Raw genomic sequence first — 22,875 nt, 5'->3', positions numbered from 1 at the left:
TAGATTAGTTTTTCTCCTTTAGTGTGTTTTATGTCAATATAATTAAAAGACCCACCAAAAGAACCTAAAAGGGTAAAGAAAAATTCTTCCTCCTCTACAGAACACAGCAGAACTTACCCTGGAGGGAAAAAACACTTGGAAATCCCACCAAAAAGATCAGGACAGAAAATCAATTCCCAAGTTCTATCCTGTATGGGGTAAGGTTAAGCACACAGGCTTTAGAGGCAACATACCTGGGTTCAGGACGTGGTTCTGCAGCTCACAAATCAAGCAACTTTGAGTACTTTCCTCATCTTCCCTGTGCCTCAATTCCTTACCTATAAAATGGTTATAGTGACCGGCACTGAGGAGGGCACTTGATGGGATGAGCACTGGGTGTTATACTGTATGTTGGCAGATTGAATTTAAACTTTTAAAAATAGGGATCCCTGGGTGGCGCAGTGGTTTGGCGCTTGCCTTTGGTCCGGGGCACGATCCTGGAAACCCCGGGATCGGGTCCCACGTCGGGCTCCCGGTGCATGGAGCCTGCTTCTCCCTCTGCCTGTGTCTCTGCCTCTCTCTCTCTCTCTGTGTGTGACTATCATAAATAAATAAAAATTAAAAAAAAAATTAAAAATAGGGGATCCCTGGGTGGCGCAGTGGTTTGGCGCCTGCCTTTGGCCCAGGGCGCGATCCTGGAGACCCGGGATCAAGTCCCACGTCGGGCTCCCGGTGCATGGAGCCTGCTTCTCCCTCTGCCTATGTCTCTGCCTCTCTCTCTCTCTCTCTCTCTCTCTCTCTCTCTCTGTGACTATTAAAAAAAACAAACTATTAAACTTTTAAAAATATAAAAAATAAAGTAAAATAAAATGGGTATAATAGTAGTTCTTACTTTACAGAATTATGGTGAGAATTAACTGACATAATGCAGTCAAGTGCTTGGAAGAGTACTTAGCACATGATCAGTGATCAGTAAACATTAGCTATTATGACTGACAAAAAGGAGATCCTAGCACTTGTCCTGCCTACTTCTCAAGACAAGCAAAATATATTCTCATAAATATTTGGTCTTTACCCACAGTTTCTGGCTCACAGCTTCCAAATCCCTTGGAATTTCCTGAACAACAGAGCTATGGGAAACTTCTGAAGTTTCTGAAGAGGCTTTAGAGCCATGGAAGTGAAATGGGTATCGTGATTCATAACAAGTTCCTCTCCACCACAGCTGGGTTTGTTAATGAAGGTGACTTTTGGAAAGCATTTAAGGATGGGGCCTGGTTGCCAGGGAAACTACAAATAGTGGTTTGGAACTTTCAGCCCCATCCCCTGATTCCTGGGAAAGGGAGAGGGGCTAGAGTCTGAATCAATCACCAATAGCCCCTGAGTTAATCAACCATGCCTATGCAATGGAGCCTCCATCAAAATCCCAAAGGAGGGTGTAAAGAGAGCTTCCAGTTTGGGAAACAGAACTGTTCCAAGTGCCACTGTACCAGGGCCTTAAGCTCCATGAACACAGACGCTTCTTTGTTCTGGACCTTGCCATATGTATCTCTTCATAGGGCTGTTGATTTGTATCCTTTGATAACCTGCATAATAAGGCAGTAATCTAGTGAGTACATGGGTTTCCTGAGTTCTGTGAGCCATTCTAGCAGGTTAAATGAACCCAAAGAGGGGGTAATAGGAACCTCTAATTTACAGCCAGTTGGCCAGAAGCATAGGTAACGTACTCACAATTGGCATCCTCTCGGAACCTCCAATTTGTCGCTGGTCAATCACAAGCCCAGATAAGAAACTGGGCTTGTGATGGCATCAGAAGTGGAGGGTGGTCTTGTGGGACTGAACCTCTTACCTGTGCTATGTGATGCTAGCTTGAGGTAGATAGTGTCAGAACTGAGTGGAATTCTGGATACCTTGTTGGTGTCCGAGAACTGCTTGCTGGTGTGGGGAAGCCTCCATACGCATGTCAGAATTGGGTCCAGGAACCTAAAAAGAACATCTCAGACCTGGGAATAGAAACTGCAGTTCTCCACAAACCCACCCCTCTTCCTTTCAGGCTGTCCTGGGCCAAATGCCAGGAACCACATTCAACTGGTTTGAGCCAGAGATATCAGTTTCCACAGACTCTTCTGGTGGGAGCTGCTGGGAAAGGCCTTTCTCAGGTCAGGGCCAGTTGCTGCCCAGATTCCATTCACTCCCACATATCGCAGTCTAAACCCTGCACAGATTCTGCTGAGAATCTCCTGTACCTGCTTTCTCCCAGTAGTGTGAAGTCAGGGACTCTGCTCTCATCATTTCCTAATGCATTCAGTCATCTTTCTGATGTTTCTCAGGCACCTACTGTGCGCCCTGGCCTGGTACTGAGGAGTCCCAGCCTAGCGTGGACAGCTAATATTAGGGTTGTGAGATCTATGCAGAAGTAAGCGGTGGCTTCTCTTTGACTTTTCTGCCCCATTGTTTCCTGTAAAACTCCTCTGATCTCTAAGCCTTACATCAGAATGTTAGGCACCTGTTGTCCCTTGGGCAGAGGAGACGTAGTAGAGCCTGCATCTAGAATCCAGCATAGGGCCTGGCTCAGGCATATTGGTTGGGTGGAATCAAAGGTGATGTCTTGCTCTGTTTTTTTTTTTTTTTTTTTTTTTTTTTGCTCTCAGTTTAGATGATGGGAGCCCAGACCTCATAATACCAGGTAGGTGGGAGGGGGAGGAGGGAGGGCTGCAGGGGTGCACAGCATGAACCCAACTCCTAGGAGGTAGACAAGTAAAGAGAGGCCCCTCTCTAGCAGTCATGCTCTCCCTGCTCTAAGCCCAAGTGCCACGTCTGCCCCTAACATTTGTAGGCCTAAGGAAGAGCACAGATGAAGAGCCACCTACCGTGTAGCTAAATCTGTATAAAGTATAAGTTAATTATGAATGATCTAGACTTGCGTCACGATAAGCATACCTTCATAATAACCTGGAAGACGAGGTTTGAATTTAGACTTCTAGCACTCTTGGAAGTTCTGTGCTAGAATGTTCCGCAGTCTTGGTCCTCAGTCTACAGTCTGCTTCTCTTCCCTCTGGCAGAGCCACCTCATGAGGGGGTGGGTGTGTATTTATACAAAGGGCTGTGTATTTAAGCAAAGGACTTCGTGTGTATTTATAAACCCTGCAGCTCGCATATCCACGCTCCATCCCCCCAGCTCCCTGACAAATAGCTGCCCCTTGGTCACCTCTTGGGCCTGGGAGTGTGCGCACCAATGGCACAGTCGGTCCAGACCCAGACAAGAGAGGACGGAGAGTAGGCCTTGCAGGGAATCCTGAGGTCCTAGAAGGAGAAAGGGCACATCTTGGCCCGGCATTCCGTGGGGCTGACCATGGCGGGAGGGTCATGGCAGGGCTTTCTGAAGGGAGAGTCCAGGGCACTGACCCGCACCCTCTTGCAATGGGGTTTTCTAGGCTACAAACTCTGATAACAAGGGCAGCTCCCTGGCACGCACCTGGCTCCTCCCTGTCAGCCCCACCCCGCGAGGCGAAGGACAGACAAGCAGACCAGTACAAAAGAAAAATACTGTTTATTCCACACAACTACACCAAGTGCTTCATCCCCATTCCTCCCTCCCCGCCCGTCACTCCAGCCCTTGGCAGGCTTTGCCCCATGTCGGGGTCAGAACCCCAGTGTCAGAGCCTGGCCGTAGGGGACAGGAAAGGAATCTAGGCAGAGGAAGGTGATAGGGTCCAAGGACATGAAAACGTGAGGGTCTCTCATTCCAAACTCAAGCGTGTTCCTCAATCGCGTGGGGCCAAATTCTTTCCTGGGCCCCCACTAGATGAAATGCCGTGGACAGTGCAGGCTCAAAGACCCCAGCTGATTCACTAGGCCATGGAAAGTTTTGGTCTTTCTTTCGCTTAAAAAAAACAATACCACACGCAAACAGATCATTTCTGTCCCTTCTCCTGCCTTTCCATGGCAAAGGGGCCATGAAGCTCTGGCTTCTGTCCAGAAAGGTGCTTTCAAAACAAAAATTATATAAACTCCCTTCAGAGCCTGATGCTACCAGAAACAAAGCAAAAAAACCCCCTTGGGTACAGAGAGCTACTCCCGAGGACCCTACAGTGGGGGAGCAGGAGTAGGGACAGCAGGGCTGTGGGCTCTGCCTTGGGCCATTTCGGGGGGAGGGGGGCACTCTGCAGTGGGAATTCAGCCTGCAAAAATTCTGCCCCTGGTGTCATCCCTCCGAAAGACCTACCCATCCTTCCTGGAGAAGAGAAAACGGTTTCATCCTTAGCCCAGCCTCGGGAAGACAAATTTAGAAAAAGGAGGAGCTGAGAAAGCATGGCCGGGCCTAATTTAGACCAGAACTTCATTATCGCTTTCCTTTCCCAGACCAGGACAGATGGCATCCTCCTGCATATCTCCTGCCACGGACACACCCGGGATTATACGCTACTCCCAGGGCTCCAGCTGTGACCCACTTGTCTCTCCCAAAAAAGAAAGCATAGCTGAACACAAGTGTTCGAGGGCGACAAACCTGCCTCTCTGTAATTTATTGGAGTGTGAGTCACTGAGGCCTTTACAAACTCCAGGACTTGAACTCTTCTGACGGCCAACTTGTTTACAGCGACCCTCCCAGGTGAGCTCCGCATCTCCCTGAGACAGAGTGGATAACCCTAAATCTGAGGGTGAAGGCCCCCACCCCCCCGCCATGGGACACGTATTCTTTCCTGGGAGGCTGGGGCAGTTAAGGCGCTCGCCTGCTTCCTCACTCCCACCACACTCAGGGAGGCCTGGGGGGTCTGAACAGTGGGGCAGGGGCGGCGGTGTGTGTGTGTGTGTGTGTGTGTGTGTGTGTGGCAGTTTGACACAACTGTCCTCTCACTGGCGGGGCACCAAGAGGGTGGCCAATCTGCAATGTCGGGCCGGACACGGACCAGGAAACAACAGCAAGCCAGAGGAAGCTGGACGAGGAGGTGGCTCTGCATCCAGCGGGGTTGGGGACGTGCCCTCGCCACCACGTCAGGGTGTGTCATGTGAGGGGCAGTGGTGGGCAGCTGCTGCAGACCCGGCCCTGTGACTGGTGGCCCTTTAGGGACAGTCTACACAGCAAGTCTAGGTTCATCTAAGCAAACCTCCTAGTGCTCCCCTGACCTCCCGGAGCAATATACTGAGTTCCAGGGACTGTCCAGCCACAGCGAGGCTGGGAAACTCACTTAGCAGCTTGGATGAGACGCCAGCCCTCAATGTGCCATAGCTGTCCTCTCTACAGGCGACACCCATCCTGCTTTGGGGGGTCTTCTTGACTCAGAGGAGCATGGGGCCGGGGGGATTGCTTGCACAAACACGTGGTCTAAGACTTTGGACAAAATAAGATTTCTCCTCCGGTATCCAAGGCTCAGAGTCACAAAGAAAATTAGAGTTAAGTCACCTTCCGCAAGACACCTTCCTGGGCTGCCGTCAGCTCTTTCTGGATGTTGGCCTTTTCCCCAGGGTCTTGCTGTCAGGTTTAGTGTTTCACTTGCCCCTTGTGAGAAGGCCCAGTACTGGGTTGGGGGTGAGTGGGAGGACAAGAGAAAGAGAATCAGATCCCTTCCCTCTTTTTTCTCCAGGTGCTGGGGAGAAACGATTGGAAGCTTGGGAAGCACGATTTTTCTAGGCCGCCAGTTCTTTATAAGCCTCACTGTTTAGTGGTGGGGGGAGAGCCATGGGCAGAAATTAGACTAAAATCTGGGAGGATGGGCTTATTTATTTAGTTCCCAACCTGCTGTAGACCTAGGTCAGCTCCTGGACAGCTAGAGTTCAAAGCTGCTTCCTTCCAACACGGGTCACACGTGAAAAGGTTCTGCTTTAGTGCAATTGCCCCCCAAAGGAATCAGGAAGAAATGGGAAAGGAGATCACATGTTCCGGCCCCAGGGCTGTGGGAACCTTCTGACCTTGAAGGCAAGGCAGACACTGAGCCTGACCTTCTGAGCAGCTCATCACACTTTTCGGAATTGTGCCTCTTGGGTCCTTTCGGGGACAGTGTGCCTGGGAGGTGAGGCTGTGGTTCCGCTGGACAAGCTGCTGTACCTGCCACGCTTACACAGAGGAGCAAAGGGGAAGAGAGGGTGGAGAGAGAGAATGCCATCAAAAACAAGAGCTAATGGCCAGGGGTCCTCAGAGGCTGCGGTGGCCCTGCCCCAAAGACGGAGAGTTTCTGGTTCCCAACCAGGACTCACCCTTTGAAAACCACATTAGCAAAGTGCTTCTTTAAGTGACACCACTTAAGGGAGGGGTCCCTTGGCGTGACCGGCCCCGAGAAGAGCTTGGAGTCCTCGGGTGGGCCCCTCCGCCCTCCCCAGGCTGTGAGATATGTGGAGGACAGGAGGGAGGCAGTGGACGCACATGCACACAGTGGACTCTCACGACCCCGGACGAGCACAGCTGCCTGTGGACAGGTGCTGTCACGGCAGTGGCTGCAGCCAGGTGCCAAGGGAATAGTACAAAGTGCTGGAACGCAGGGCTGGGGGCCGAGCCCTAAGGGATCTGAAAGACATTCAGCTTGCTGGTGTTCTTGAGCGTCTGGCGCCGATTGCAGAACCAGACCCGCACGACCTCCCGGTCGTAGTTGAGCTCCTTAGCAATCTCGGTGATCTCTTGGCCTGTGGGCAGCGGGTTCTTCTCGAAGTAGGCATTCAGAGCCTCTATGGCCTGGGGGGTGAAGGAGGTGCGGCGTTTGCGTTTCTTGGAGGGCTCCCCTCCCACAAACTCCATCAGGTTCTGCTGCCCTTCCTGGTTCCGGAGTTCGGCTTCATTCAGCCACTTCTCCAGCACTGGCTTCAGCTTCTGGGCACTCTTGGGCGTGATGTCCAGCTTCTCGAACCTGTGGGTGACCCAAGACCCGGAAGGGACAGTGAGAATGTCTTACACCCCACACTGGGGAGTACTCTCCACGAGGGGCTGCTCCTCTCAGGACCGGTGACACTGTACTCAGTGTTCCCCTCCCCAACCCCACCAAGACCACCCTGGCCCAGCCCAGCCCAAACTCCTCAGGCTGTCCTGGATCCCAGGTCATAACAGGGAGACCACTCCCATGGCCTTAGTTCAGTGGTGCAAGGATGACAGGGAAACTGCCCTATGAACAACTTCGGAACATTCACACCCAAATGAGTGGGGTCCTTGGAGAAGTTGTCTACAGAGGCCTTTAGAGATGGCACATGGATGTCTCAAGTGCCACAGTCCCCAATTCAGTCTCACATCAGCATCATCAAGTCAGACTACTCTTTCCAGCCAAGCCTAGATGCGACCACAGAACTGCCAACAGGGCACCTGGTCCAGCACTCTCACTTGTCTAATCCACGGGCTTGGCAGGAACTTTTTGGCCATCCCTGAGCCATGTGCTCATTCTTTTTGAGACCCTCCGCCCTCCTCTGTGGCTAGCACCAGAACCAGTCCGAATGCTGATATCCCTTTCTAGCCATGCCTTGGAGGAGGGAGAGATAAGAGCATAAGAGGGGGAGTAGGGGGGTCGTGGTTGAGAGCTAAGTCAGGACCAGAGGTCCCACTTTTGTGAGCAACTTCATAAGCTGTACTCCTTTCCCTGTAGGGTTCTGAATGGATTAGGGTCTCGGGGTCCCCCCACCAAAAGACCATATAAACGCTCAGGATTAGATAAACTTCAGAGGGCCTTCAGACGGACTAGATCAGTCTTTGGCTACTCTAGGTGTTCATGCCTAGGCTCAGAACAGCCCTCCTGGGCTGGAAGGAGGTAGGAGCAAGGGAGAACACAGAAAGGATCCATGCACCCGGGTCCCAGTGAGTGTCTAGTGACATCAGGTGTCTGAGCAGGCCTTGACCTTGTCCAGAGCAGCTTTACTCACCGGCAGATAGCTGACTGGCTGTAGGCTGGGCCTTCCGTGGCAGTCAGAGCCTGACCCACCTGAGTCTGCGTGAGGCCCAAGGACAGCCGTCGGATCTTAAAGTTCTTGGCAAACTCCCGGATCTCTTCCAAGTTGATTCCATCCTCATCCAGACTTGGGGTATGTGGCTCTGGGCCAGAGGAAGGGACCAGGGGTGAGTGTGTAAGACAGATGATACTACTGCTTATCTAGCTTATCAGCCTGGCCTGGTGAAATAGTGAGGGAGGAGGACATTTGACAAAAGGCCCATGTACCCTTAATCCCCTCATCACCCCTATTTCCAAAGCAAACAGGACTTGGGGGAAAGGAGCCTGGACTAAACTGTCTGGAAGTAGGGATCTATTTTCAAGTTCTTATAGCTCTAATGGCCGACCCTCCCCCGTTCTCCTTACTCCTTAGCCCCAAGCACACCTGCACACTTTAGCTATCTACATTCCTCAAGCACTAGGTGAGAGACCAAGGGAGAGACAGCCAATGGGTTGGCTTCTCAAAGGAGCAGCCTCCACTATCATCATGCTTAGAATCCAGCTCAGCAGGACTGAGAATAAGAAAGCCAATCCCTGGCATCAGGCCTTTGCTCTTCCCCTTTGGACTCTAGAAAGTTTATTAAAGACAGCAGCATCTAAAGGTGCAGGGGTATCTGAATACATGCCTCTCCTCTCCTCTACAACCTTCTCCGGGAGCCACTTACTGGATACCAACTGGCTGACAGTAGGGGTCTCAGAGCAGGTGATTGGAATGGGAGCAGAGGCAGATGGCTTGGCCGCTGGGGCGGGGCTGGTGATGACCACCGCAGGCTGGGGCACAGCTGGTGTGGGCTGGATGGGCTGTACCTAGGAGAAGAGAGCCAGTGAGTCTCTGGTCTCTACATGGACCACAGGCAGGGCAAAATGGTCATGAAATCCTCACTCACCTGGCACACTCCTACCTGCGCCCCATCACAAAGCAAGACTAGAAGCTACTTATTAGTACCCACCCAACAATAATGACCTCTGAAATAAGCACAGCAACATGGTGCACTAAGTTGAAGCCTCATAGTCAACTTAGGCAGCTCAGAGGCCCAGAAAGGTTCAGACACATGGTCAAAGCCCCAACAAGTGTCTGCCCTTGAGATAACTGCTCTCAAATCTGTTCCCTCAAAGCAGAAATGTAAGCCTGATTCTAGGGTCTTCCAGGGCCTGAATGTCCATTTAACAGGAAACTGGCAAGTGACTCCTGATATTTCCCTACAGTGAGATTCTGTGCAGCTATTAAAAAGAACATGGTGGGCAGCCCAGGTGGCCCAGTGGTTTAGCGCCGCCTTCAGCCCAGGGCGTGATCCTGGAGACCCGGGATCAAGTCCCACGTCAGGCTCCCTGCATGGAGCCTGCTTCTCCCTCTGCCTGGGTCTCTGCCTCTCTCACTCTGTGTCTCTCATGAATAAATAAATAAAATATCTTTAAAAAAATAAAAATAAAAAGAACATGGTAAATCTCTTAATTACACACAAAGAGCTCTGGGTCACAGTGCTAAGTGGAAAAAAAAGGAAAGCAAAAACAGGTTTTATAGAACAATTCCTATAAAATATACACATGAATTTCCAGGAAAAAAAAATCTTGAGGAACATAAAGCAAGTTGCCAACAGATATCATCTCTGAAGGTAGAATTGGAAGGGATTTTTACTTTTTTCCATTATACATAATATTGGAATTTTTATAAAAATCACATATATTTATCAAGAGAAACTATAAATATATAAAATCAGTATTTTTAATATGATTTTTAAAAAGTAAACTCTCCCCCCAACATGGGGTTAGAACTCATGACCCTGAGATCAAGAGTCACATGCTCTACTGACTGGGTCGGCCAGGCGCCCTAGTATGATTTAAAAAAAAAAAAAAAAAGCTTTCTGGGGGGCAGCCCCAGTGCCCCAGTGGTTTAGCGCCGCGTTCAAAAAAATAAAAAAAAAAACATAATAATAATAAAAGCTTCCTGGGGGGCCTGGGGGGCTCAGTAGGTTAAGTGTTTGCCTTCAGCTCAGGTCATGATCCCAGGGTTCTGGGATTGAGCCCTGAGTCAGACTCCCTGCTCAGGGCGAGTCTGCTTCTCCCTCTCCCTCTGCTCCTCCCGGCTTCTGCTCTCTCTCTTGCACTCTCTCGCTCTCTCTCTGTCTCTCAAATAAATAAAATCTTTAACAACAACAACAAAAGTTTCCTAAAAAGTGCAGATTTCTCTAGGATGGGTCCTATTCCGGGCTTCTACCTCTTGGGACCTATTAAGCCCATTCTCTCTTCATCCCCAGAGCCTTATTAACCTTAGGTCAGGGCTCCTCGTTTCTTGCCTAGAACCGTTTCAGTGGCTTCCTAGCAGGTTACAAGGACTCAAGTCTCGCTACAATTCAGTTCTTAGCTCTCCCTAGATAATAGGTAACTTCTTTCTTTCTTTCTTTTTCTTTTAAGGTAATTTCTTTTTTAAGTAGGCTCTAGCCCAGCTTAGAGCCCAACTCGGGGCTTGGACTCATGACCCTGAGATCAAGACCTGAGCTGAGATGAAGAGTCAGATGCTTAACCAACTGAGCCCCCCCAGGGCCCACCCCCCACGTAACTTCTTTTTAATACACATCTAGCCACTTCCCTGCTAAAGGCCCGTCCATGAGTCCCCACTATATACAGTAACAGTGATAAAATAAAAGCATCGTTTTTTCAGTGCTTCCTGTGTACCAGGGTGTTAACTGTCTTATGTGTAATACGTCTGTTAACATTCATAACCTTCTAGCACACCTGAGTAGCTCAATCAGTTAAGCATCTGCCTTTAGCTCAAGTTGTGATCTTGGGGTCCTGGGATAGAGCCCTGAATAGGGATCCCAGCTCTGTGGGGAGCCTGCTTCTCTGTCTTCCCCTGCTCTCGTTCTCTCTCTCAAATAAATAAATAAAATCTTTATTTATTAAAAAAAAACATTCATAACCTCTGATAATCTCCATCTTACAGATGAGGCTAAGAGGTTATTCACAAAGCCTGGAAGCAGCACACCACATTGGAGAGTCACGACCTCCCGCATCACCTAAGAACTTGCTAGAAATGCAAATTCTTGGGCTCCACCCCAGACCTACTAAATAAGAAACTCCGGGGGTGTGGGGGGAATGTGTGTGTGTGCTGGGAATCTGCATCCCAAGTCCTCCAGGTGGTTCTGAGACCCACTCAAGTTTGGGAGCCCCTGCTCTGGCACATTGTAATTCCTACAGTTATATAGAGGTAGACCCACTCTTCCATCCAATTCATCCCTTTAGATTAGTTCGACACCCCTTCTCTATGAGGTCTTGCTGAACTCCCCAGTCTGTCAAGAGCTCCCTTCTCTGGGTCCCCACAGCACCTTATCATGTCCTTATCATAGTCTCTGTCACGCTGGCTTGCAATTGCCTCCAGCGCCAGGCTACCTACGGCTAGGAAGGGCATCATCTTACTCATCTCTAGATCTTTAGCACCTGGAATCTAGTAGGCACTCAAAACTGCTCCTGCAATGAACAAAGAAAGGAAAATTCAAAGCCACAGTGCATAGTGCAGGAGTGAAGTGGGAGGGCTGGAGAATAACCTCCTGGGGCTTTTCTGGCAGTTTGTTCATCCTGGAGCTAATGGAGGCTCAGTTTCCTTTGACCACCTCCCTGGCCTTCTCAGCATGGCACTGGCCTCTGTGGGGACATACACGTGTTTTTGGTGTGTGGGGTGGGTGTGGGTGTGGGGGGGTGCTCTTTCCCTGGACAGAGTATGTGGGGAGTCGCTTGGGCCTTCACTTTGGGGAGGTACTCTGTTTCCCAGGGACTTCAGAAGATAATCTTGTCCTGCCCTGGAGTCTTGAGGGAGGCAGCCCATGCCAGACAGCACTGCCTGACCCCCACTGCCCCACCCCTGCCCTCGCCCCAACCCAGCCCTTGTACCTCGCTCTTAGCAGGGGACTCAGGCGTGCTTGCCTTCCGGACAGCCACAGGTGGAGGCAGGGGGCTGCTGGCCAGGGTCGCAATCACCTGGCCCTGGGCATTCAACAACAGCTGGGGTGTCACAGCCTGGACCTGCAGGCTCTGGGCTGGTGCTGGGGCTGCCACGCTAGCCGAGTTCACTACCCACGGAAGCGCTCCAATAACCTGGGGGGAAACAACGCAGGGACCCCAGGGGTGAGGCCAGTGTCTGGTTCTGTCCCTTGCCCAAATCCCCACACTGGCAGGGAAGGGACTTAACTCATTTAACCCTCCTGGACCTCAATTTCCTCATCAATAGAGAAAAGGGTTCATACTCTAGGAGCTGCTTCCTTCAATCTATCTCTAGAGCGATGGTGGAGCAGGAATAGGTCTGCACGTGATTCGCACAGCCGTGGACGTGAATCCCTGCCCTACCTTAATTTCTCTGAGCCTCAGCCTTCTCCCCTGTAAAACGGGCGTGAAAATCTCCACCTAATAGACCCGCACTCAAAATGAGGGGAGATAATGTGCGAGAAAGCGCCTAACACAGAGCCTGGCCACAAAGTGGGTGCTCCACCAATGAAAACCCCCAACTAGAAGTGAGCACCTGCAGGGCATGGTGGTGGCTACACCCCTGCCTGGGCTCAGCATCTGCCGAGAGCTGCCACACAAGAGGTGCGACCAGCAGCTTGACACTCTGGTCCAGCTCCTGGGGCCCTGAGCTCGAGTCCTGGCCCTCTGGGCAGCGTCTCCACGGCCCCCACCCCTCAGCCCTGGCTTTGACCACTTGCCTGTCCCTGAGCGTTGGTGAGGATCTGACTGCTGATCCCCGGCATGCTGGGAATGGCGTTGGCAATGACCGGAGTGGTAGTGAGGGAGCCTAGGATCTGGGTCTGTCCCCCGAGGGAAGCAGCACTGATCTGCGGGGGGAGAGAGAGCCTTGCTCAGAGGCCGACGGGCCAGAAGGAGCCCAAGGCTGGGAGGGGAAGGCTGAGTGCTCCTGGGGGGGGGGGCAAGGTGGGGGAGCCAGGTGCTGGGTGGATGTGAATGGGGACCGGTGGGGCTCTGGCCAATGTTCCAGGCCCAGCCTGGCAGGACGGAAAACCCAGGCCCGGGGCGGCTGATGTGACTCTAGCCACGTCCCCGGGCTCCCCTGCCACGCGGGGCGTGGGCCTCGGGCTCCTGGCAGCTGCAGCTCCCAGGCTGCCATCCGCAGGCGTCACCCCCGCTCCGGGCCGGTGCAGCGGGTGCAGCGGGAGCAGCGGGTGCAGCGGGTCGGTTCCCGAGGACTGGCCCGGCCTCCGGCCTCTGGGCGCAGGTGGTCGGCGCTGGTGGGGCGGGCGGGCGCGGGGGGCCCGGGGCGAGCCCTCGGGGCGGCAGCCCGGGCAGGGGCCCCAGCCCCGCCGCCTCCCCGCGGGGCCCGTCGCGGCCCTGGCCCGACCTCGGGGCTGCGGCTTACGATTCCCGGGCTCAAGGCGAAGCCCGCAGGCTGCACGGCGATCTGCGGGGGCGCGTCCACCGGCTTGGGCGCGGCGGCGGCGGCGGGGGGCTGCGGCAGGAGGGCGGGCGCCGTCTGCAGCAGCGGCTGCGGCTGGAAGAGCGGCTGGGGCTGGGCCGCGGGCCGCGGCTGGGCGGGCGGGGCGGCCGGGACGGCGGGCGCGGGGGCCGGGAGCGCGGCGTTGAGCACGGCGGCTGCTGCGGAGCAAGGCAGAGACACGGCGCTCACCCGCCTGGCCGGGCCGGGCGGCTCCATCCCAAGGGGCCTGGCCCGCGGGGCAGGGCGGGGAGCGAGCGGGGCGGCGTCCTGGGGCGTCCTGGGGCAGCTCGGGCGGCGGCATCTCATCCCCCCCGGGGCGGGAGCTGTCGAGGTCCGGAGGTCCGGAGCCGAGGCCGAGTCTTGCGTCCTTGCAGGAGGCCTTGCAGGAGGCCGGCGGGGGCGGGCTCGGGCGCGGGGCCGGGGGGCGGGGGCACGGGGCGTCCGGGTTGGCCGAAGTCAGACAGGCCTGCGGCGCCGGCACGAGCCGGGCCTAGAGTCCCGAGGTGGTGCGGCCGCTCCGAGGCCGTGGCCGTGGCCGGGCCCGCGACACCGGGTCCACACTGCAGGGCGGGCTGTCGCCCCGCGGGGCGGCGGGTTCTGAGTCCAGCATGGCAAGCGCGGGCGCAGGGGCGGCGTATAGGGCGGTGGGGGCCTGCTGCCGTCCTGGGGAGAGCTGCCGTTACCTTGCAGACCGGCTAAAGGTGGCTTGAAAACGCCCCCCGTGGGAGAAGCAGCTGTCAGTCCTGGGAGGGCGGCCACGGTTGCCGTAGGAATTGTCCACACGGCCAGCCCCTGCTGACCAGCCACTTGACCTGCAATACTGATGGGGATAAGAAGAGGTTGAGTAACTGCCCCTGCCGGAACCATAACTCCTGTCAGAACTGTGGCTAAGTTTTCCTGAGTCAAGACCTGCAAAAGCAAACAAGATTTCAAAAAAGAAAAGAAAAAAATAAAAAAAATCAACATCGACAGCGCAAACACCGGGTCTCTGAGACCCGGTCGAGCACAAACAAAGCATTCTGAGGGCCGTGGGGGGAGCGGCGGCCGGAGGGGGGGAGAGACCCGCCCCAGCCCCAGCCCCAGCCCCAGCCCCAGCGGAGGCCCAGCCCTGGGGGTGCCTTCAGAGAAGCTGCCGGGGGAGACAGGGCCTGGCCCGGCTCCCGGGACAGCAAGGGGGCACAGGCCTTTCTCCCACCGCGGTCCGTCGCCTCCTAGGCCTTTCCTGGGCCTCTGCCTTTCCCACGGGACCGGGAAGCAGGGGCAGGGCCCATACAGAGGCCCGCGGGATGCTCTGATGGGGGGTGATGGGGGGCTACCCCCGCCAGGGGCCTTGCAGGTCTGCGCTTGTAGCCAAGGGCCACCGGGAGCTCAGCAGGGCAGGGGCGGGGGGTGGGGGGGCTGGCAGGCAGCTCCTGGCTGTGCTGGGGCTGCCCCCGGCTCTAAATGAGGACTCTGAGCCCCGCATTAACTCTTCCAGGCATCCACCGGAAGGTACCAGGCTCATTGAGTCCTGAGATAAGTGGAAACGCCGGTGGCCTTAAAGAGTTAATGTTATCTCTACAACCCTTGCTGGACCCAAGGACGGGACTTGGCAAACACACATCTAATCTTCCCAACGGGACCGGATCTGGGGTGGGGAGAGGCCAGAGGTGCCCAGGAGGACATTCTCCCCTTCAAGCCGCACCCCCTTCCCTGTTCTGCCCGTGAAACTCCCAGATCCCACGGCCACCCCACGTTGGCCATCCCACGTTTTGCTTCCAGCCCCAGGGCCCTCTGTTCAGCTCTCTGGGTGGCCCTTACCTGGGGGGCAGCTTGTACAGCCAGTGGTGTCAGGGTCTGCGATGCCTGAGGCTGGCTCGGGGCTTGGCTGAAGGTGGCAACAGCGGGGGCAGGACTCGGAGGGATCCCCGGGAGAGACTTCACTTCATGTGGCATTGAGAGAAAGGACAAGGAGTGAGCCTGGTATGAGTGGAGGGGTCACCAGATAGAGCATCTCGTTGCAGCTTGAGGTGGCAACTCTCAGCCTCACATTGTATTTCTGCATAACCCAAGGCCAATCACTGGCCTTCCCAGGTCCCGGAGACACTTCCCAAATGTTACAGGTAGAGGGAACGGGAGGCTGGGGAGCCCTGTGCCAGACCTGCAAGGGGGGTAACCTTCTTCCCACATCTAGCTGGAGAATATGCAGGCCTGTGCACAGTTGGCTCTCGGTCGCTCCTTTCCTGACTCCACAGGACACGGTGACCTATCACATAATCAGTAGAAGGGTCCAAAGTGAACGACTGTCAGGCCAGGAAGGAGCTAGAATGGATGGGAGCAACTTCCCTTGGCTCCAGCCCCTGAACCATTGTCCGCACCTGGAGGCAGGTGCTGGCTGGGGGAAGGCTACAAGGACTCCCAGAGGGCCAAGTCCTTGAAGTGACAATCCCTGAAAACTGGACAGGTCTTTGCCCCACTCCGGAACACAGGGGCACTCCAGGCTGGGCAGGTGTTCTCTGCCGGTGCCTGAGGTCTGAAGTCCGGATGAGAAGCTTCACTGAGCTTCTAAAGGAACTTCCCATGAACCAGAGCTTTTCGCCCAGGCTATAGCTTCCTCTTGCTCCCCCGATTTAGCCAGGTATTGGGGACCCCTGCAAGGAAACCTCTTCAAAGCCACACAACAATGAGGAGGGGGTTATTATATAATACAGGGTGAGACTATGTATTGGGTGACTGAGGTTAGACCAGACTGGTGGCCTCTTAATACTGGCTGGGCATAGATTTCCAGGCCCTAACCTAGGATGACCGAATCGGAATATCCGGGAGTGGAGGCCAGCAACCTCTCCTCTCTCTTCTTTTAAGCTCATTTGTGATACAGCACACAGCCAGAGTGAGAACCACTGAATTAGATGACCTTCCAACCCTGCATTCCCAGCTTCTGTTTTAATCTGAAAAGGCAGCAACCTAACTCAGGACCGTAATGTTTACAGTATATAATGAAAAAAAAAATCCAATTGTTTAAGGAATTAAAGAGACAAACAGGCAATAACTAAAGCCTTCTAAAATTCAAACAGAAAACAAAATGGTAGGTTCATCTCCCCAGGAGGGGAAAGACAATCCTATTAAAAAAAAAAAAAAAAAATCAGAGGATATATGGATAGATACTCTGAATCTATGAAAAATTTAAAAAAATATTTTGCTTGGCAAAGTTTTATGCAATCGAAAAAAAGGAAAGCGGGAAAATGGGTATGTGATGAATATGAATGAGAAAAGCTTACCATCTAAAGGAGATAATCATTTTATTAGGATTTATTTCTGAAGTAGGACCCAGGGCCCAAGGGTTTGCATACATTTAGGGCTTTTGTCACTTCTGCGAGGCTGCTTTTCAGGAAGACTGAGCCAATTCACAGAACCATCAATAATGTACCTATTTCTCCACAGTGCCACCCACTTGAGGTTTTATCACTGTTTATTTTTCTGGCTTAACAGGCAAGTGGTACCTTATAGCCAATTACTTGTCCTCTCATGATGTGGGACTCTATCTCATTGACAGATTTTGTATTTTTCCATGTGATGACTTCTCCTATGTACACAACTGATTTCTCTTCAAAAGGAATTCTGGTGGACTACACCTCAAAGGAAAAAAAAATCTTCAAAGGACCAGTACAAAGACACACAAAGCAGCACCAGTTATGACAATGAAAAACCAGACAGTTTGACAATAGCCAAAACCAGAATCAGGTGTGTGAATCTATGTCAATAAAGGAAATGGCCATAGAAATAATATGGTGATAAGTGTCCTACTATTGTCTACCTTTGGTGGCCACAACTATAAAAATACATACTCGTGAGGCACCTGGGTGGCTCCGTGGTTGAGCATCTGCCTTGGGCTCAGGTCGTGATCCCAGGGTCCTTGGATCAAGTCCCACATAGGGCTCCCCGCAGGGAGCCTGCTTCTGCTTCTACCTCTACCTGTGTCTCTGCCTCTCTCTCTGCCTCTCATGAATAAATAAAATCTTTTTTAAAAAGTACGTATTTGTGACAAGGACTTGGGTAGTAATTTAGAGTGATAGAAATCACTAGATCTTTTTCATCCTGAAAAAGTTTCCCAATACTGGGACACCTGGGTGGCTCAGCAGTTGGGTGGCTGCCTTCAGCTCAGGTCATGATCCTGGGATCTGGGATCGAGTCCCGCATCGGGCTCCCCGCATGGAGTCCACTTCTCCCTCTGCCTGTGTCTCTGCCTCTCTCTCTCTCTCTGTGTCTCTCACGAATACCAAAAAAAAAAAAAAAAAAGTTCCCATTACTTAGTTTTGTTTTAAGAGGAAACTCTTCTCAGTATTATATATCTAGAAAGACGGCAAGGCCACAGTCTAAGTTGGCAGCTTCTTAGGAGGTACTGCCAAAATACCTCCCTTACCTTCTTGATGATAACTAAAATTCCTTTACAGAGAATAGGACTTTCGTGAAAGGCTTCAGAATACGAACCTCTGGAAGGAGAAGCACACTACCATGAACACTCATGCTAAGATATAAATAGCTGATTCAGGATCCGTTCCTGAGAGCAGTTTGAACAAGGAACAGAATTAAGGCACCAGAAGAAATGAGATACAGAGGATGAGTAAAAATGGATGAGGCACCTGGGTGGCTCAGTCAGTTAAGTGTCCGCCTCTTGATTTCAGCTCAGGTCCTGATCTCAGGGTCATGGGATTGGGCCCCACATCGGGCTCCGTGATGAGCGTGAGCCTGTTTAAGACTCTCTCTCCCTCTGCCCCCTCCCCTACCTCCCTCTTTAAAAAAAAAAAAAGAAAAAAAGTAAAAACGGAAATCAGGACACTGTGGATAAACTTACAAAACCTCCCAAATTTTCTGAAAAGGGGCCCCATCCCCACCACGGAAAGGAATCAGAAGGGTGGTCAGATGTAAAATCCCTTTTGCTGTCTGCTCTCCAGGGCACTGCCCCCCAGAAGGTGATGCCCATCCTGGCCTGAACACAGAGCAGAGCATTTCCAGGCTAGGGGGACATGGTCATGGGTTCTGCCATTCCTTCATTCAAAAAGAGAAAGAATAACTGTGGGTTATTAGGGTCTCAAATGAATCTGCACACTGATTTGCAGGTAGAATAAGGGATGTGAGGTCTTGCACTTTCTTATTAGGGAGTTGCTGTTTCCCAAAAGCCTCATTAGCTCTCTTCTTGCCTCCTCCTTTGGCCCACCCCCACCAGCCCAGATCTCCAATCTAGGGAAGGGGAGATAAGCAGAAGGCCAGGGGAGATGAACCATGGAATCTGAGGGGCCTGATTAGGGAGGTCCCAGGTTTCTAGCAAAAGATGTCTATGCTGCAAGGTTATCAATGAGAAGAGTCCAGGAAAGGGTGCCCCACGGCCGGCCAGAGAGGCATGCCTGGCACCAGTCCTAGCCTCTAGAACAGCCCTGGTTGTGTCGCCAGTATGCTGCAGGGTAATTAGGAGAGATGCTGCGAGTGGATCATCTCTCTCCGTTCCCCATACAGGAGAATCACACTCTTGCCCTATAGTTGCCTTTAGAGGACAGCACAAGTAAGACCACCAGGCTTGACTCACATCAGCCCAGCTGGGATTCTGGAAGGTCCTACCTAACCCACACCCTCAGTCCAGGGTAGGTAACATGCCCTCTTCTCCCCAGTTGTTGGGACCTCCCAGATCTACCACCAAAGGTACTGAGTCAGAAGGACTGTCAGGATCCTAAAGGTCTAGTCCTTTCTGCATTGGGCCCAATGGTCTGGCTTAGACCAGGAGCCCTCCCTCCCTGAGGTTAATTCAATCCCCTCAACTGAGCGTTGCCATTCTCTTCCCACCTCACCTTGACCCCTCCCAGTACAGATGTGGAAGTGATCAAAACCAGATCTAGAGTTCCAGGGCCAACGAGGGCAGGATAGCCCTAGGAGCTGAGCAAGATGTCTAGCTGTGGCAGAGGCTGTCCAGTGGACAGGAAGCCAACAAGACCTTAAGGCTGGCTACCTAGGCCCCAGGGATTCATGCCAACTCTCTGAGGAGCCAGAGAAAGGGACACAGGTAGACCAATGCCAGATGGGAACGATGGCCTCGTACCAGTTGCCTCTGTAGAGGAGTCCGGGTTGTCTGGCCCAGCCTCACCAGCTGGTTCACTGGCTTCGCCAGGGCCTCTGCTCTGGGAGCCCTCAGCAGCCACACCCTCCAGTCCTTTGCCCTCCTCCTCGGCAGAGATCTGGGCATCCACTCCAACCTCCAGCACGCGGATGGTCTCGTGGCCTGACATCACGATGACCTGCAAACAGAGGACAGGGGGCTCTGCTGGTGGGGAGCGGCCAGTCTAGCTCCTGGGGAGCAGAGCTCTGGGTATGGCTGGGGAGAGAGGAGAGGGCACCTCAAGATGCGGACCTCCTGGGCACCTGGGTGGCTCAGCGGTTTAGCACTGCCTTCAGCCCAGGGCATGATCCTGGAGACCAGGGATTGAGTCCCACATCAGGCTCCCAGCATGGAGCCTGCTTCTTCCTCTGCCTGTGTCTCTGCCTCTCTCTCTCTGTGTCTCTCATGAATAAATAAATAAAAAAAAAAAAAAAAAAAAAAAGATGTGGACCTCATGCCTGATGGTCATGTGCTCTGTGACAATTCCACAGTCTGTGGCCGGGCCGCAGCTCCCTGATTCCAAGAAAGGAGCTTCTGAAAGGAACTGGGGGCCTGGTGACAGGGGCAAAGCTTGACACATGCTGGGAAAAGCCCCACAGAGCCAAACCACTTGGGGATATTTCTATTTGCCCCCCTCTTGGACTCAGTTCAGGGAGTGGTAAGTGGCCGATCCCACAGCCTTGCAAGGGTATCCTCTTAGCTGCTAGGATATTGGAGCGAGGTTACGAAGGCCCCTAACACAGAACCCACTGCTTAAGCTGGGCCAAGAGGCAAATTCCTCTTCACTTCTCTTGAAACCTCATAGAAGTTCCCTCAAAGATAGAGGGGTGGAAAATGAATATTCCACAAAGTTGAGTAACTTTTTAAGCTCATGATTCCTTTATTTCCAAAACACTGGGGTAAAGGCCAAGATTTCCCTGCAAGCTAACTTCCTGAAACGAGGGTCAAGAATCCTGTAGATGCAGGCTCTTGCCCCACCTCCTGGACTGGAGCTTTGTACCCTGTGAGCCGCTGGTCCAGTCGTGCCATCGGTGGGCACGCTCCAGCCTCGAGGGGACCTCCCACATCCCAGTGGAGCAGCCCCGGGGCCTCCTCAGAACACTTAGTCTTCTTCTCCTGCTCAGACAGCCAGGACTCCCCAGCTCTTTACCTCCGTCACTGACCTGCTTTGAATTGGGCCATTCAAGCATCAGGGACACTCTGTATACTCAAAAAGCTCTCTCAGGCCTCCCCTGCACTTGGCCTGTACCCGAAGGCACTCCCACAACCTGGTCCATAAGCCTGAAAATTGAATCCAGCCAGAGATTGCTGAAAAAAGTGACAATGTGACCCATCAGGGAGGTATGAATGAAATAAACCTCCAAAAGCAGTTCCATTTCTGATTCAGTCTTGAGCTATGAAGGACTTCAGTCCAATTGCATTTTAAGAGATGTTAATCCTTTTCTCCTTTTAAAAAATTATGTAATAAACATGTTCAGTACGAAAAAACTATGAAATATATAAGAAAAAAGAGTAAATTATATTAATGTCTATATGTTTTTATGTAAACTTATACATCATTTGTATATATTTTAATTTATTTATTTATTTTTTAGATGTGGGGCTTGAACTCACAACCCCAAAATCGAGAGTCACATGCTTTACTGACACCCCATACATATTTGTATATTTTATTTATTTGTTTATTTTAAAAACTATTTGTGTATTTTAATTTGATTTTTTAAAGTTACAGCTTAAATCTCCCAACTCAGCCCCTGAGAAATTCTTGCTGGTAGCTACACCTGGATGGGTGAAGTGACCATGAATTTTGGTAGGAAACAGATACTGATGGGCTCTGTGGGGTCTTCCTCCTGGCCACAGCCCCAATGTCCATGCCCCTCTACTCCCCTGCCTATTCTTGCCCCAGAATATACCTGCTCATTGACAGTCAGAGATGACTCCGGCCCGGCTCCAGGATCCATGGTCACTTGTCAGGGTGGGGTGGGGGCCGGCCCACACCTAGCACATCCTGTGGGAAGACATGGGACAGGAAGAGCAAAGGCTGATGTGACACAGTAATACAATTTCTATATCATCTCAAAAAGTCAGGAGCAGAATGGTAGGAAGAGAGAATCTAAGTTCTCCCAAATATCTGTAGAAGTAAGGAAATAAGATTCTAAGGACTTTAAAACTGAAATGGGACACCTGTGTGGCTCAGTGGTTGAGCATCTGCCTTTGGCTCAGGTCGTGATCCCAGGGTCCTGGGATCCAGTCCTGCATCAGGCTCCCCACAGGGAGCCTGCTTCTCCCTCTGCCTGTGTCTCCGCCTCTCTCTCTCTCTGTCTCTCATGAATGAATAAAATCTTTAAAAAAATTTTTTTAATTAAAAAATAAAAATGAAGTGTCTTCCTACAGCATCCCAGGAGAACCTACACTCAGGAGGAAACCAGGGTGACAAGAGGAAAGAGAGGGCCAGGCATCTGTCCCTGGGAGTCGCCCCGCCTGCAGGGAGAGAGCAGACCCAGGGGAACCCAAGGTGACTTTGGCCGCGATATTGAGAACCAAAGACACCGGAAAGGAACACTCTGGCTATCAGAGGGCTTCTCAGGGGAGGAGTCTGAGCAGACTTCCTGGAAGAGATGGTAAAGATAGGAATAAATCAAAACGGTAGTCCCAAACTTGAATATGCACACTCATCGCTGGAGCACTTAGTAAAAATACAGACACCAGATTCCCCTGAAGTGAGCATCCCCAGAGAGTCTGATTCAGCAGGTGGGTCCCACAGAATCGGCTCTTAAGTGATTCTGTGGCAGTGGCCTAATGACCCTACTGGCCTTTAAAACTGGAGGCTGGACAACATCCCAGATGGCCCAGCAGCCTGCCAAGGCCGAAAGGGAGAGTGGGAGGAGCCCTTGCGAAGAACAGAGTGGCTGGAGCCACATCCACAGAGTCATAGGAATAAAGGTATAAAGGGGACAAATAGCTTTAGATACTTACATAGAAAAGAAGGCAATTAACATTCACTTTGAGCGCTGCTAGTGCTAAGTGTTTACGTAACACTTATTCATGCTCATTACTCACGCCAGCTGGGGTATGGGGACATTATTACCACCACGGTACAGATGAGGAAGCTATCAACTCAGAGAAATGTTCTAGATTCCAGATCTTTCCCTTCCTCCTCCTCTTTCAACCCTGGGTTGGTTGGTCGGCTCTCCTTTATTTTTGCAGTTGTTATTTTATTGATTGGTGCAAAATTCACCACTGTGTCCATTTTAAAGTGTAAAACCCAGTGGAATTTAGTAGATTCACAATGTTGTGCAACCATCACCGCTGTTTAGTTCCAGAACATTTTCATCATCCCCCAAGGAAACCCCACATCCATTAGCAGTTACTCCCTTTCTCAGCCACCCCCAGCCCCCGGCAACCACTAATCTGCTTTTTTCTCTACAGATTTGTCT

The 22,875-nt window shown here is 52.2% G+C and overlaps 1 protein-coding gene across 5 annotated transcripts in view; it reads right to left on the bottom strand.

Moving 5' to 3' along the window:
• Positions 1–3,507: 3,507 nt before the first annotated feature.
• Positions 3,508–22,875, bottom strand: part of POU6F1 (POU class 6 homeobox 1) — a 29,389-nt gene continuing 10,021 nt past the window's right edge. For 3 of the 5 annotated variants that reach the window (XM_072765279.1, XM_072765280.1, XM_072765278.1), the window contains 10 exons: positions 21,352–21,446; positions 19,382–19,577; positions 15,115–15,236; positions 13,998–14,223; positions 13,237–13,472; positions 12,569–12,697; positions 11,760–11,963; positions 8,540–8,681; positions 7,810–7,978; positions 3,508–6,812 (listed from right to left, as the gene is read on the bottom strand). In XM_072765279.1, the coding sequence (XP_072621380.1) occupies positions 6,467–6,812; positions 7,810–7,978; positions 8,540–8,681; positions 11,760–11,963; positions 12,569–12,697; positions 13,237–13,472; positions 13,998–14,223; positions 15,115–15,236; positions 19,382–19,577; positions 21,352–21,399 (1,818 nt within the window). In that variant the 5' untranslated portion in view covers positions 21,400–21,446 and the 3' untranslated portion in view covers positions 3,508–6,466. The remainder of the gene's footprint in view (positions 6,813–7,809; positions 7,979–8,539; positions 8,682–11,759; positions 11,964–12,568; positions 12,698–13,236; positions 13,473–13,997; positions 14,224–15,114; positions 15,237–19,381; positions 19,578–21,351; positions 21,447–22,875) is intronic. The other 2 variants (XM_072765282.1, XM_072765283.1) reach the window with 2 other exon arrangements.

This window comes from Vulpes vulpes, chromosome 8, assembly GCF_048418805.1.
Source record: "Vulpes vulpes isolate BD-2025 chromosome 8, VulVul3, whole genome shotgun sequence".
Classification (NCBI taxonomy): Eukaryota; Metazoa; Chordata; class Mammalia; order Carnivora; family Canidae; genus Vulpes; species Vulpes vulpes.
The sequence above is the reverse complement of the archived record's forward strand: the minus strand, read 5'-3'. Positions and strand labels throughout refer to the sequence as shown.